General features: G+C 43.3%; 1 protein-coding gene across 1 annotated transcript in view; it reads right to left on the reverse strand.

Annotated features, from left to right (window-relative positions):
- CTDSPL (CTD small phosphatase like) overlaps nt 1-16,132 on the reverse strand; it is a gene marked incomplete at its 5' end in the record, with an annotated part of 113,052 nt that overhangs the window by 15,203 nt on the left and 81,717 nt on the right. The window contains 2 exons of the mRNA XM_032409183.1: nt 3,436-3,537; nt 10,281-10,313. Coding sequence (XP_032265074.1) covers nt 3,436-3,537; nt 10,281-10,313 — 135 coding nt within the window. The remainder of the gene's footprint in view (nt 1-3,435; nt 3,538-10,280; nt 10,314-16,132) is intronic.

Raw genomic sequence — 16,132 nt, forward strand, 5'->3', positions numbered from 1 at the left:
CCTGGACCAATGTTTTTATTATTGGAAAAAACAGTTCAAGCAAAGGATGTTCAAGAATGCTTTGGTTCCTTAAAATAAGCACAAGGAAGAAAGCACATTTTTTTCTGAGTATCATTATGTTTTCAGCATCTTGGTCCAACCTCTCTATCATCTTCCTGGCCTAAACGACAAAGGGTAGGGCGGCCTAGCCAGGGAATGGGGCTTCTCAGAAACCCCAGCTCTTGCCTAGAGCCCTGCCAGGATGATGCAGAAACACTGCTGGCCACCAGGGGGAGGAGGTGAGAGCCTGATGGTCCTAGAGGACACTGCTACTTGGGGGAGAATGATTTGTATTGGACCCAGAGATGCAGGCTGCCCTGTGATGGGCTGCTCCTGCCCATCCCAACTGGGCAGGAGATGCTGAGCACATGGACACAAAGCAGGGCCACAGACACGTGGGGTGAAGTCAGAGGCCACAAGCCATGACCTTGGGCAGGCTCCTTCCCTCTGTACCTTGGTTTCTCCTCTCTTCCACAGCTACAGTAATGGGTCTGATGAGTGCCCATGGCTCCATTGGTCCTGAGCATCAGTGATTTCAGCCTTGCCCGGCACTGGCTCCTGCCCTGAGCCGTGGGGGAGAGGCAGCCCACCCCAGACTGCTCTGCTCTAACACAATGCCCAGCACACCCACAAACTTCGGCATATTTAAAAGAACTCTTCGACAATATTAATGACACTTAAAATCCAAATATGATTCTTTGGCAGTTCTTGTGTAAGTCAATGCTGGGCTTACATATAGTTCTAAATGGAATTCCATAAATTAGGTGGGAACTACTCAATGAACAGGCCCAAGAGAATCAGAAGAATGCAAACCCCTGGGACAAGTAGGAGAGAGCGAGAGGGAGGAGAGCACATGTGGTGGTCACTGGGAAGGGGTGCAGAGAGGGTGTGCGGTACGGAGTGTCTGGTCAGAATCTGAACTGGGATCTGCCTTTAAGCCCACCGCTGTACACACATACACACATACACTTATCTTTGATAAGTAAACTGAAAATACATAGAAAATTCTAGATCGCAGAACCATTCCTAAGCACTTAGTAGAGCACCTGAGGCTTAAGATTACAATTTATTCACTCCTGTGGTTGGAAGGCCAAGGATGAGTTCAGTATTTTACAATTCTACAACTAAAATACAAAATCGGGACGCCTGGGTGGCTTGGTCGGTTGGGCGTCTGTCTTCGGCTCAGGTCATGATCCCAGGGTCCTGGGATCGAGTCCCACATCGGGCTCCTTGCTCGGCGGGGAGCCTGCTTCTCCCTCTACCTGCTCTGCCTACCACTCCCCCTGCTTGTGCTCTCTCTGACAAGCGAATAAATGAAATCTCTAAAAAAATTTATAAAATACAAAATCATGCTAAAAACACAAGATTGAAGGAAGAAACTCTGACAAGGCATTAGCAGATTGTGAAATCATATTCCAAAGAGTACATTAAAAGAGAAAAACCATTCGCCAGTTCAGAGCAAGCCTGAGCCTCAGTCTCTTCTCACGTGCTGGGTGTAAAGGAGGCCATGCCAAGCCACGGTTCTCAACCTGGGTCTAAGAGTCTGTGTGTCGTACTGCTGTACCTTTTCAAGGAGAGGCCTCTGAAATGCTCAGAACACTAAAAACCATACAATAAAGGTGGTTGTCAGAGGGGAGGTGGGGAGGATGGGTGAAACAGATAAAGGGATTAAGAGTACATGTATTTTGATGAGCACGGAGAAATAAGAACTGTTGAACCATTATATTGGGTACCTGAAACTAATATAACTCTGTATGTGAAGTATACTTAAATAAAAAAACCCCACACCATAAAGAATATTCTGCTTGCAAATATAGGCAGGCCAGGGAAGGAAGAGATGAAGAGATGCTGTTCACATCAGCTCGTGGTATAACGCCCTCCAAGCAGGCCCTGCCTTTGGAGGCAGGAACCCTCCGTAACCTCGGGCAGTCTGGCCAGTGTTGGGAGGAAGCCATGTAGGCTGAAATGGCAAATGACCCCTGCTCCAAAGGGCTTTCCTCCTGAGGGATTTGAAAAGTCCGGAGCAACTTGCCCACAGGGGAGAAAAGGCTTCCAATGCTGTTCAGAGCTGAGCTGGGACACAAGGTCATGGCAGTCACAGGACCAATCCTGGAAAGGCCCTCAAGGTGCTGGGGAAGGAGGTGACACCTCCAGGCCCCAGTGGCCAGATGGGCCATTTCCCACTGCTAGAGGAGGTCTGGCACCTCCTCCCTTCTCCCAAAGGACTCGCAGACAGCTGTCTGGCCTTGTCCTGTTAAGGAAGGCTTCTGTTGAGGGAGAAACAGGCACAAGGAGGATGTTCTGGACAGAAAGGTCTCGGGGTCAGTTTGATGGCTCTTTCACTTCCCAATACAATGGTCAAGGAATGACTACGGTTCACATGAGACACATGCCCCATCATGGACGGTGCCTCTCACATCTCTCAGCAAAGGAAGGGGATTTGAGGGCTGGGGGTAAAAGGAGGAACAGGGTCTAACTGGCCAGTGACAGCGGAGCAGTTTCATCTCCCGAAATACCCCAAGGGAAAATAGGACCAGGACCCTTCTTCTTTCCCCCAGCTCCCTATTTCCAAACCTTTTCATCATTTGCCTCTTTTAAACAACTCGTTTCATTTCAAAAAATGGAAAGATGGTTCACAAAGTCACTTCATAATAGTGTAACCACAGCCATTCCCACATGGACACCCTCTGGGAATGTGTAATTTTTGCTGTCCTTCTGGCAGGGAGTGGAGTGAGGAAGGAGACAGAAAGAAGCTGGGGCGTGATGCTCCCTGTGACATCACTGCAGCCCCGCCCCCTTCAGGAGGGAAGTCATGCAGGTGGATGGATACTCATTCAGCTATGAAGCTTGTAAAAATAAAACAAACCCAGCAACCTCTTCTCATGAAAAAGCTCAAAATAAATGGCTGAATCTGCCCAGATGCTGTCACTCTGGAAGTCTTCTTCAGAGCTGGACATCTTTCAGAAATTGGTCTGGGAAAACTTCCAAGGTAGCAGGTTGCTTGACAGTTTAACGGTGCCTGTCCTGCCCCTCCCAATAAAACATACAGCACTCTGACTAGCTTGACAAGTACACAGTAGTGTCCTGGGGCATGGTGCCTTTTGCCACATGAAAAGTATTTCTGCAGGGGTTGGAGGGCTGGAAAACTCAGATCTCCTAAGAATGAGGTCTCAGTGACACCGGCAGCCCAGCATTTTCCCCCAAACTAACTATGTAATATTCAACTACTTGAGTTAATGTTTACCAGAGTTAATAAGCAACTGTTCTTGGGATTTCTTCATGCACAGTGAAGTCATACACAAACAACCACAAAATGTCATCCTTCTTTATTTTTACTTTCCAATACAACTGTGACCAAATCACAAAGATCATGGATTGCTTTCTTTGTTGATTTACCTTAAATGAACTGTGCACCAATGTTTCATCTAAATCAATGACCACACATTTCTTTCCATAGTCAAGCACCGTCACCTCTGGAAGGAGGTATTTAGCTGGTGGCTAAAATGAAAAAAACAAAAACAAAAAACAAAAACAAAAACAAACCAGTATTATTACCTTTATGTAAAAGACAAACCAGTGCCCTTATTATCGTATCATATTATGTCAATGAGGTTTAAATGAGATCAAACGTTTAAATGCCTGATTAAGCACATCACGGAATTTTATTAAAAACAACAGGACTAGGTAGTTAACAAATACTGTGCCATTGTCTGAATGGCTATTTGAGGGCCTAGGCTTTGGAACCAGGCAAGCCAGGCTCTGAATATCAGCTCTGTCTCTTTCTTGGCTGTAAGCTGGGATAATAATACCTACCATGAAGGTTGTTATCACCTGTAACTGTGGTAAAGCGCCCAGCATTCTGCCTGGCACATATATGGTGGCTACTGTTATTGTTAAAATGGGCTACGCAAAAATAAATGTTTGATTATATCAGCTACTCTCATACTTCCAGGCCCATTTCCTGGGGTCATATTTTGTCTGAAATTCACTGTGGTACAGAAGTATAGTTTAGAGCTATACTGGAACCACAGTGTTTGCTTTTGTTTGTTTTAATGACTAAAATTTTCAGAAACTTGAAGAGTACCTACAGACCCACCAGCAAAATGCAATCCAAAGTGAGTTCCAATAATAGGAAACAGAAATAAAAGTGGTTGAGGTAAAGTGGTGTCTGGTGTCTGCCCCACTGCAGAGTTAATATTGAGCAAGCGTGGCATTGTTACCCCTTGGATTCTCAGTATCCGGAAGTTATACTTTAATCCACATGCTGTGTACTAATCAGAAAACCTATTTATGTCTTTGTAGTAGCTGAATCTAATCTTGTGATAAAGAGGTTGTAAAGAGCTAATAAACAGCTAGGTATCTTCAGCCAACCTCATTCTTGATTCAGAGTTTTATTTCTCTGGGCCTTGCCTCATTCTAGAGATGATTTGAAGTATTTCAGTTTACTTTGTGGTGTATTCAGTATCCAATGTTAACTAGCTAATTTTCTACCCTGGAAGGTCAAGCTCTCTCTGTTCAATATTTAATGCAAAACAAAACACACAAAAAATGTGTCCCTAGCCACTGAAGAACAGACAATTTAGCTTGTTAAAACAAACAAACCCCAAAAACAAAAAACAAGAAAAAAGAAATCAAGAGGTATTCCCTTTTAAATGGATATTTTGTTTTTCTGGTGGTTGGGGGGAGGTTAAAGTGAACAGGAGTCAAGGGTCCAGAGTTAATTCTGGACTTTGCTGATTCAACAGTGAATGTAACACAGGAAGTCGACAGGGTAGGTAAATTTGCAAGTGTGATGATCATCTTGTCTGGGCTGATGGGGTGAGGCTGAGTGTGGTGATTCTAATTTCACAGGGGCTCTCTCCAGTGAGTGTGGGTGTTTCCTCCTGTCCGGCATCGTCCAGAAGAAAAAGCCTTCATGGCCTCCAACTCCCTTGGCTCTAGTTAAAGTTCACCAAGCAGTATATTCTCACCCAGCAATTGCAAGTGGCCTGGGAGGAGATGTGCCTTAGACATGGGGCATGGGATTTGGGGCCCTAGAAAGGACTCTGTCCCTCATTATACATCAACAAGCAAGCAGGTGGCTGGAAAAATTAAACTTGCAAGAAGTCCTGTAAAAGTGTTTTAAAAAGGCAGGGTATGATGAGCTCTGTGAGCGAACATAATAAAGAGGATCTGAGTTATTTTCTGTTGTTTGCGCCATAGCAGAAAGCATGCCTGTGACTAGAATAAAATTTGTTTTAATTTTTTATTACACAATTATGTAACAAAAACACACTCTCATTGTAAAGAATATAGACATGTAGCAGACAACTATTCCCTCTTCCCTGTGCCCCATTCCTCTCCCCAGATACCCCCCTTTTTAGTTCAGTGTGTATCTGTCCACTCCTTTCTCAATGCATTTATATATTAAACAACATTTTCACTTTATGTAATTGCTAGCCTGGAAAATAAGGCTCTAGAAATTCTATCCCTAGCAGATCTGAAAACATCAAAGATCTGCCAAAAGTGGCTCAGTTATTTTCCAAACCTGAGAATAAAAATTACTTTCTTAGCATATTTAACCCACACTTTGCAAGCATTCTCTGAGCTGAAGTATGGAAGAGGCCTCACAATACGACTGGAAGAGAGAAAAGAGGGAGATGGGGAAGACTCCTCTTAAGCAAGCTACTGATCTAGTATTTGTGCTGCAGAGAACAAGGCCGAGCTGGGGGCAGTGGGCAAGGAGGTTCCATTAATCCTCAGCCCGCTTCCTAAGTGCACACAGCTTCTCTGAGAGCTTGGCTTTAGATTAATGCAAATTCTTCAGACCACTGGTAAGAATTCTTCTGGACAGCTGTGTCCTTGGAACATGCGCAATATAATTGCAACAGTGCTTTGTTACTTCAATTGATCTGTTCAGGTGATGCTTGAATTATTAACTAAAAATGCCCTGAGGCAAATTTCCTCTCAGGCCATCATAGAACTGGAGAACAAGAGGAACACCAGTTATATCAAGAAGAGCCTTTTCTACACAAACCTCTTGCTCCAAAGCACATGGAGGGCACTGCCAGGGGGATGGAAAGGGTGGGGAGAGGGGGCAAAACCATGTGGGGGGGGAGGGGGAAGGAAGGAACCTCGGCTTGCCACCCAAGGTTTCGGAAGGGCATTCATTTCAGTTTTCTTCCTGGGAGTAGGTCTGGAATTTCCCATCCTTGGTAGTGAACTGGCAGCCATGAACAGTTAACTCTAAGGTTCTTTAGAGTACCCACCCTACTCACTCACTTCTTGGCACATCAGACTGGGGTTTTTGTACAAAAGAGTCCTCAGGCTCAGAGTCTGCACTCTAGGCTCCCTAAGCCCCAGAGCTGAGGGCAGAGATCTCAGGGCTTCTGCAGGAGGGGACAAAGAAAACTCTAGACCATCTTTAATTACAATCGTTTCTTTCTTTCTTTTTTTTTTATAGTCGTTGTTTCTGCTGATGGGTTCCTTCATAAGGTTTGGTGGAAAAAAGTATACTACTGTTTATTAAAAGGCTTAGGTAAACAGCATAGACACCTGTTAGAAAACGCATTTCTCTTCTCCCCTTTCAGCACTTTTATGGCTCAGCTGCACTGCAACCACGCGTGGTGAGCGTCAGGATGGAGTGAGATTCATGAAGAGAGGGCATGGGAGGAACTGGCTCACAGCCCCAGTGGCATTCCTCGCTAGGGCCAGAGCATTTGAGTGCTCACCTTCAGCCATGACCACCCAATCTTGAGGGGGTTCTAAACCCGTCCCTCTGCTTCTTTTCTTTACCCTTCAACATCTGACTTTTACTGGGCAGCCCATGAGGCTTCCAGTAAGATGTGTGGAGGGCCCCAAATCCCAGCCTATGGTTGGGAGGCCAATGTTGCTGAGTGGTATGTTTAATGTCAAGTCCAGATAAAGATGTCACTTTCAAGAGGGGTATAAAAGCTGGATTAATCAATAAATGGTGTTCAGACAACTGCCCTGCCACTTGGAAAAGGAAATAAAGCTGGATCATTACTTCATGCCTTTACACCAACATAAATTCCAGATGGGTCAACAGATTTAAGTGTAGAGATAAAACCATTAAATACTAGGAGAAAATATGGCTCACAGTCATAGGGTGGGGAGATCTTTCTAAGAGCATGATATAAAATTCAGGAGCCATAAAGGATAAGATTAACACATTTGCCTATATAAAATTAAACTTCTTTGTGGCCAAAATGATTATAACCAAGGCCAAAAGATATACCATAAATTTGGGGTAAAAGTCCTAATTTCCTTGAAATTGAAAAAGATAACACAGTAGAACATCCAGAAGAAATGAATAGGGAAGAAGAAAGACATATAAATAATAAACTTATGAAAGGATGTTCATCCTCATTCATAAAGAAATGCAAATCAAAGCAATGAATTGATATACCATTCTTTACTTAGAGATCGGCAAAGATTAAATATTTGATTATCATCGTTTTTGGTAAGGGAATGGGCAATCCCACACACTCCTGGTGGGAACATAAATTAGGCTTTCAGAGGACAATTTGGCTTTAATCTACCCAGAATGTAAGCTATATCCTTTGATCTAGCATTTCAACAATTAGGAAAGGATCTATAACTCAAGTCCATAAACATACGTGCACAGGAATATTCCTAAGTATTTGTAATAACCCAGAAGGAGAAACAAAATAAATGCCATCAAGGACATGTGAAAGAAAGAGGTAGATCACTCACTATGCACTAATATTTGGGAAGAGGTTCAAGGTATATTGTTTAAAGCAAAAAACATCTTGCAAAATTCTCATTCGTGTAAATATGGTTGTGTTTATTTAGATTTCTGGAAGGATACAGAATATTGAAAGTGGTTATTCCAGGGAGTGGGACCATGTTGGGAATTTTTTTTTCTTTCTACTTTATTTTTTCAGTATTTTTTAAAACTATGAACTTGAATTACTGCTTAGTAAAAAATCAAAAGACCAAAGCTGCACATATAAACAGAGTAGCATGAAAATGAAACAAGATGGGTATGGTGGGAAGAAAGATGGCTGGGGGACTCCAGCTGGAACTAGTCTGGGTACCCACAGGCTCGGGGGCACCTTTCACCTTCAGGGCCTGGAACAGCTTTCAGGAGTCTATAGGCTCTCGTTTGGGATTAGCACAAGCCTGGATTTTCACATTTCCTACGGTACAGCACCCCAAACTCACACAGGCTCCCTGACCAGGTCCCCTGTGATCCAGAAAGGGCAGGGCTACTCTGTTAATGTGACCTGCAGCCTTGACAGGTGGGTACAGATTCTGCAGGGGATCCCAAGGCTCGAATCTTGGGGCTGAGCTGGCCTTCAGATGGACTTGGGTGTAGTTGTGCATGCTAAGCAGGCAGTGGAAATCACACTGAGCCCATCAGTAGACCTACTTTTCTGGAGGATATTATACAGTGATGCAAGTTACTTTAGCTAGGCTTTGTTTTTCTGCAAGATATTTCAGAGACTCACAAGGCCTGACCTAGAGTCTCATTTGTAGGAAGGAGTCAGTTTATTGATCTAACACTGCACTAAATTATACAAGGGATCTTTCCCCCTTGGCTATTTCATTCTGGGATTCTAGAATGTGTTGAGATTTCTGGGGAAAGGGTAATTTTCCTCGGTAGAGTTCTACCCTGACAATGCTTTGTTCGGCACTTAATGAACTTTGAGAAAAACCAGCGCTATGGGAGTATCACAGGTAAGGGAAAAGCTGCTACCTGTCACCTGTTTAATGTAGGTAACTTTGCAGGAAAAATGTATGAAACTACTCTGTATAAAGATTAAAAGGACACCTCTGGTATCAATCCTACCAGGTATTCCACCCAAACACTGGATAAAAAGTTCTGCTTGATCCATTTTTTGGATTAAAGTCAGTTTTCCTGACAAAGCCCAACCTCCAGGCATGCTAGAGAAGTCAGAACCACTCCACAAACCCTTGAAACTTGTTAATGGAGAGTTAAAGTCCTGAGAAAAATGAAATTATCAAAAAATTGGGGGGCAATGTATTACAATTTATAATTGACACTCACTACCAAATATGGAGTCAACCTGTACTAATGAAATCCATTCCTTCCAGTGTAAGATTGCTGTGTCTCTTGGATGTTCCCAGAAAATATGTGAAAAAGTCCAAGGAAAGTTAGATGAACAGATTTGAGTCAAACAATTTGAATCAGAGACTCTTTATGGATTAAAGTATCAATTTATGGACATCTTTTTAAAATCTAAACTCTTCTCTAAGGACACAGGGCTGTTTAAATGGTCTTGTTTGACAGGGACAGCTCAAGTGCCAATTTTTTTTAAGATTTTATTTATTTATTTGACAGAGAGAGAGAGAGACACAGCGAGAGAGGGAACACAAGCAGGGGAGAGTGGGGGCTTCCTGTGGAGCAGGGAGCCCGATGCGGGGCTCGATCCCAGGACCCTGGGACCACGACCAGAACCGAAGGCAGACGCCTAATGGGTGAGCCACCCAGGCGCCAGCTTCTTTGGAGAGTCAGTCACTGGTCTGTATCTTGTTGTCTCAGGCTAAGTGGCTCTGCTGTCACAGCAGGAACAGTGGGGATAGCTGATGTCTGGGGGAGGGGGTTGGCCTGTGCTGACGCTGAACACTGGTGTAGCTACTCTCCGAAATTTCAGGGCTGAAAAGAGAAGTGGTGGCCCAAGGGAGTGCCCAGCTGGAACAGGGTTAGAGCAAAGCCAGCCTGTAGGAGTGGGGGTGAGTCCCGCAAGTTCAGGGAATACAATTGGGGCGATTTTTTTCTGATCTCAGAGCCAGGGCCAAGCTACCAACACTGCTGAGTAAGTCAGAATTGGTCTGGTCACCCGGGCCATGGGCTTGGTGAGCCCACTGGGACAGAACCTGCTGTAAAATCCTATGTCTGGGCCAAAGTATGTTCTCCTGGTCTGTGGAGCTGGGGCTGAGGTGCTGGGGTGGGGAAGTGCAGCAGGCTGCCTTAGCTTATTAGCTTGGAGGCCCTGCGCAGAAAGAAAGGAAAGGTGAGAATTTGGTGAATAGATGCTGGTTGCCCCGCTGTTCCTGAGAAAGGAAACTCTCCCTGTACAGAACCTCCTGCTCACAGTTTAAAATGTAGCTTCATTTTTTAACAGAACAGAGCTGTTTATACCACACGCTAAACTCAACGTACACAAGAACATTAAAAAAAATCTTTTATGTCAGTAGGCCCAAAGCTACAAGATTCTATGAATGTTTAAATAAAATTGGATAAATATACATACACTCGGTATGGGAATGACCTGCCTCTGGTCACCCTAAGGAAAAAGAAAAAAGAAATCATTGTCAGGTTTGAAGAGAAGTAAGTAGATCATATACTCCAAAGAAACTTCATAGCACTCTTGAGTACAGCAGCCCTATGATTTCCTGTTCTCTGTACCTTAGTGGTATTTAATGAACAGGAGGAACCCAAAGATTTTCCAGTTAGGGCACTGGGCTCCACTCTGCCTCCCAGACACTCCCTCTGCTGACAAACCAGGCTGGGTTCCTGAGCCTCATTAATCTTGTTTATTTAAATGGTGCCTCCCTTACTCCCAGGAATTTAATCCTTAATTGAAAAATAAAAACAAAAAGCCCATATATTACTTTGATCCATTAATCCCTCTAATAGCTGGCTTATTTCTTCTTTTAAGTAAGTTTTTCCCTAAAAAGACTAAGCCTTAAGTCAGTATAATATGCAGGGAAAGGAAGGCCAGTTATCAGGTTACGAGGAACACCCTGGCCTCTCCTGGTTTTCTTCTAGAGGAGGACTGTGAAGGGGGGACAAGGCAAGGCTCAAGAGGTTCCCCCTGAGGCCACAGACGTGGAGACAGCGTTCCCTTTAAGAGGGACAGAACCTGTACTCACAGGGAGTGTTAAGAAAATTCAGGCCCCAGGGTGGGGCCTCACCCATTCCTCAGCCTTGGAATGCCAGCCATTCCAAACCTGGTTGATGGAAACATTTCATTTTAGCATCATTACGAAATGCTAATAAAATAACACATTCTCTCCGTTATCTCTACTGAGCATTTCCAGTTTCTGTGTTTCTTCCTTTTTAGATGGTTCGATGGGAGACAATGAATAGCAGCATCATAGTTCCTAATGAGGAACTGTTTCCAGTCTCCCACACAGAAGGATCTGTGAACAGTATATCCCTCTTTACTGAGGGGGTCACTGGTGACAAGGCTCTCATGGGAAGGGGTCAAACCTCACTTGACAGAGGCAGGTGGCTGGCACCTTTTTGAGCTCTGCTCTGACTCCAAGCATCATTTAGCAGCTTCTTGATTATCTGCAGCCCTAGTTACCACCTCTGCAGTGTAACAGCGACTACTCTTCCCTCTCGAGACCGTCTTGATGCTCTTTCCTTTTTCAGGACACTTGGGGCTTGTCTTAAGGATTCCAAACTGCCTTCTGCCATTATTCAAGGCAGGGCTGTGCTGCTCTCCAACATGACGGCACAATCAAATCCAATCCCAGTTTTTAAGAACTTCTGCAGAGAAGTTCATTTCCAAAGCTCTTAGGTAATATTACTCCCAACACCCGGACCTAGGAGCAGGTCACTGCTCTTGGTGGGGAGACTTTGACCAGAAGCTCACAAGCCCATTGGGCCACTACAGAGTAGGGTTTCTCAACCCTGGAGCTACCAACGTTCTGGGCCTGACAACTCTTTGCTGTGGGGGCTGTCCTGAGGATTGTAGGATGCTCGACAGCATCCCTGGCCTCTACCCACTGGAGGCCAGTACAATGCCCAGTAGTGACAATTGAAAATGTCTCCAGATATTGTCAAGTGTGCCCTGGGGGGGGGGGGGGGCGAAATCATCTCCAAGTGAGAACCACTGCACTAGTGGGAGGCCGCAAACAGCCCCTCCACACGGGTGCATCTTCAGACAAGCGGAGCACATCAGTGAAGGAAGAGGTAACGGTAACAAACATCCGAAGGGCTTGGCAAAACACAGGCTAGGACCAAAGATGCTACTCTGGCCAGATATTTGGGCTGGAAAATTACCCTGGAAGTTTGCATGCATGTGTGCGTGTGTGCATGGGGTATGCATGCATTAGTGAGTGTCCAGTGATCCCTTTACTAGGCCCTCTCCCTGAGAAAGTCCTCCATGGTCCTGGCCATTGGGGTCTTCTGGGTGCTGGCTTCTTCTTGCCTCTGGCCAGGGCCTTGGACCCGTTTATTTTGCACAACTGGCCTGCAGGTGATTCAGGCTGTAACCGTGATGGTGGCAACAGTTGCCACTCCAGGCCACTGCTGCGGAAGCATTTCTCCAGGGTAAAGTGAATGTGTAGGGTGGATAGAACCCTAGCTGCCACCCATTGCATTCCGCCCACAGCCTTCCCTCTGCCTCCGGCCTGTTGAGTTCCAAGAGGCAGGGAGAGCTGGAGGCCGGCTGTAGAGATGGGCCTAGAATCTGCTTCCACAACTTATGGGCCTGGGCTCTGTGTTCCAGGTGTCCTGACCAAGCTCAGTTTGAGGGAGGGCGGAGGGTCCTCCTCTAGGCCTTAGCTGCCCCACTTTGACCCTGGTTCTTTCCGTGGGGTCTGGTCTTACAGACTGAATAGTCAAGTGTTAATGCAAATGATTCATTACTCAGAGTTAATTAATTCTTTAAAAAGCCATTTTGATAAATATTAAGTGAAGGAAGTCTACTAATGAACACTGAGTCCAGCTCAGCTCTGCCAGAGGAACTGCCTTCAAAGGCCTTTATTCTCTCATAAACACAGCCAGCCACTCCAGGAAACCTGTCAGGGGTGCACCAACATTGTCTCATGGTATTTCATCTAGGCAAATACTACTTTTATTTTTATTTATTTATTTTTTAAAAGATTTTATTTTTAAGTAACCTCTACACCCAACATGGGGCTTGAACTCACAACCCCAAGATTAGAGTCACACGTTCTACCGAGTGAGCCAGCCAGGCACCCTGGCAAATACTAATTTTAAATAAAACTTTTACTATGACAGCAGTGATTCATCTCTTTTATCCTCTACAGACCTAGGGTACCAATTATGGTCCTTTTGCTAATGGCGATTCTCAAAAGATTCCCTAAAATGATTTTTAAATTGGGGGAGGGTGAGTATGAGGAAAGCTCACTGGGGGAACACATCAGAATTTGGGGCTGAGGGTTTACAAAAGAGTCTCATCATGTAAATTCCACTACTATATTTTTCTATCCAGTGTACAGTAAGGCTTCATCTGTTAAGGCAAGTCATCTTTCATTATTTTTTCCCAAAATTTTCTCATCTATCCTTAGATATTATTTCTTCTATATAAATTTTAAGTCTTATCTAGAAACACAGCATATTTCTCCATAAATAAGAGCTACCATAGCAAAACCTTTTAATGATTCTATTTTTGAAGTATTTGGGTTTTCTATGTAAATAATCATGTCATGTGCAAATAAAGCTAATTTCTAATCTTTTTTATATTTACACCAAGTGTTTCATTTTCTTGTCTTATTGCATTAGCCAGAAACTACCAAAGATTTTCCTATGTTGTTTGCTGTATTTATTTATTTTTTAAAGACTTTTGGTAAAGATTTTATTTATTTATTTATTTAAGAGAGATAGAGAGCACAGCAAGGGGAGCGGGAGAGTGAGAAGCAGGCTCCCCCTGAGCAGGGAGCCCGATGTGGGGCTCGATCCCAGGACCCTGGGATCATGACCTGAGCCAAAAGCAGACCCAACGACTGAGCCACCCAAGCGCCCCTTAATGATTTTATTTTTAAGTAATCTCTACCTCCAACATGAGGCTTGAACCTACAACCCCAAGATCAAGAGTCACCCAGGTGCCCCATATTTTTAGAAGATAGTTCTTTATCGTGTTTAAATGGTTTTCTTCTATATATTTGTCTGTACTGTTGATTAGTATACAAAGGTTTATGGCTATTACACACTTCATGTATCAGACCTATTATCATGAGAAAATGTCCCTCTTTCTCCTGTTTAATGTTTTTGACCTTGAATTTTGTTTTGTCTGATATTAATATTGCCACCTTTGCTTTCTTTTTATTTGATCTTCTTTTTACATTTTGCCCATCTATTTTCCACCTTCTTAAAATCATTATATATTAGATGTCAGAAACTAGTAGCCACCTACTTAGCAGTAATTAGCACTGTTATCCAAATAATTCCAGTTTTCTTTCTGGGCACATGGTAGGATCGCACTTCCATGCTCCCTGAAGTTAGGTGTAGTCACGTGAATTGCTTTGGCCAATAAGATATAAGTTACTTCTGAGTGAAAACTTTAAGAGCCAGTGTGATTCACCACATTCCCTTTTCCCTGCTGTGACAATGATGAAAGCAAAGAGATGGGCCTTCCTCAGTCTAGTCCATGAATGAGGATAAGATAGGTTATATAGTCTGATAATGGTAGCTACAGGTCACAGGTGGCTACTGAGCCTGTGCAAGGTAGCTAGTGCAAAGGAAGATGTGCTCTAAGTATAAAATATACATCAGACTTTAAAGAATTAGTAGGATAAAAAGAATATAAGTTTTATCTCATTAATTTTTTCTACTGATTACACATTGAAATAATATTTTGGATATCTTTGGTTAAATAAAATATATTATTAAACTCAATTTTACCTTTTTAAAAAATAGTTTCAAATAAGGCTACTAGAAAAATGTAAATAACATATGTGGCTCACATTCTCTATCTACTGGACAAATGCCACAGAGCAGAGAGCCCACCTAATCCATAATAAACATGTCGCATGTGAAAAATACACTTTTATTGTTTTAAGCCTCTGAGGTCTGGGGGTTGTTACTACAGCATAATTGAGCCCACACTGCCTAGTATGTCTACTCAGCAGTCATTCCTCCTTTCTCCTTTGTGAAAGAGCTCTGATTCTGTTGAGGGCAGAAATACGCCAGTCTAAATTCTTCCCTTTTCGGGCCTCCCTTGTGGCTGGAGGGTAGCTATGTGACAAAGTTCTGGCCAATCAACATATGTAGAAGTCCCCTGGGGTTTTCTGTGAAAGCATTTACTTTCCACAAGAGGGACAGGCATGGGTAGTGCTGATCCTCCCTCTCTTCTTCCCTTGAATGTGGATATGCTGTCTGAAGCTTGTGACTTTGAGATAATAAACAAGCGTGAGGATGAAGGCAAACAAGCCAAGGATGGTGGAACTGAAAAATGGAGAGACAGAAGAACAGAAAGAACCTGGGTCCCTCATGGCATCATCAGGCCCCTAAACTAACCCCAGCAACTGCCAGACTCAGGCCTTTTATGTGAAAAAAATAATCCCCTATTTGTTTAAGCTATTATTTGTCAGTTTTCTTTTACTTGCTGCCAAAATCGTTCCTATCTGATACAGGTCTATTCTTGGAAACAGCATACAGATGAATTTGTCAAGCCAATCTGATATAGTCTTGGTCTTTTGTTAGGAGAATTTGGTTCATTGAACTTGGTTTCATGCCTACTCTTTATGTTCGGTTTACTGTTTATGTTGTTCGTTCTTTTTTTCCTTTTCTTAATTTTGATAGTTTGTTCACATTTCTGCCCGTTTCTCCTTTCACTCCTTGTGAATTTTGAGGATCTATTTTCTTTCTTTTTTTTTTCTTAAGATTTATTTATTTGTCTGTGTGTGTGTGTGTGTGTGAGAGAGAGAGAGAGAGAGAGAGAGAGAAAGAGAGTGAGCAGGGGGAGAGGCAGAGGGAGAGGGAGAGCGAGAATACCAAGCAGGCTCCATGCTCCGTGCAGAGCCCGACATGGGGCTCTATTGAGGATCTATTTTCTAATTGTGCTGCTTGTTACAGTTCTATTCCTAATAATTGTATTTATTCCTACATCTTCTATAATTATATCATAACAGAATATCAGTCTCACCCAGATTTTTTTTTGTCCCCTCTCTGAATCATTACATGTCTGAAAATGTACTTCCTTTGCCTTAATAAATGATATCTTGGCCACATAGAATTTTTGGTTTGGAATTCTCTCTCAGTAGCCTGTAAATTTTTCTTTCATAGTCTTCTGGCTTTCAATATTGTTGATGAAAAGTCTGGTACTAGAATAATTCTCTTTCTTTTGAAAATATCTTGTTCTTGTAGCTTGCAAAATTTTCTCTTTACACTTAAAATTTCAGAATTTCA

Source organism: Phoca vitulina, unplaced genomic scaffold, assembly GCF_004348235.1.
Source record: "Phoca vitulina isolate PV1807 unplaced genomic scaffold, GSC_HSeal_1.0 scaffold10, whole genome shotgun sequence".
NCBI lineage: Eukaryota > Metazoa > Chordata > Mammalia > Carnivora > Phocidae > Phoca > Phoca vitulina.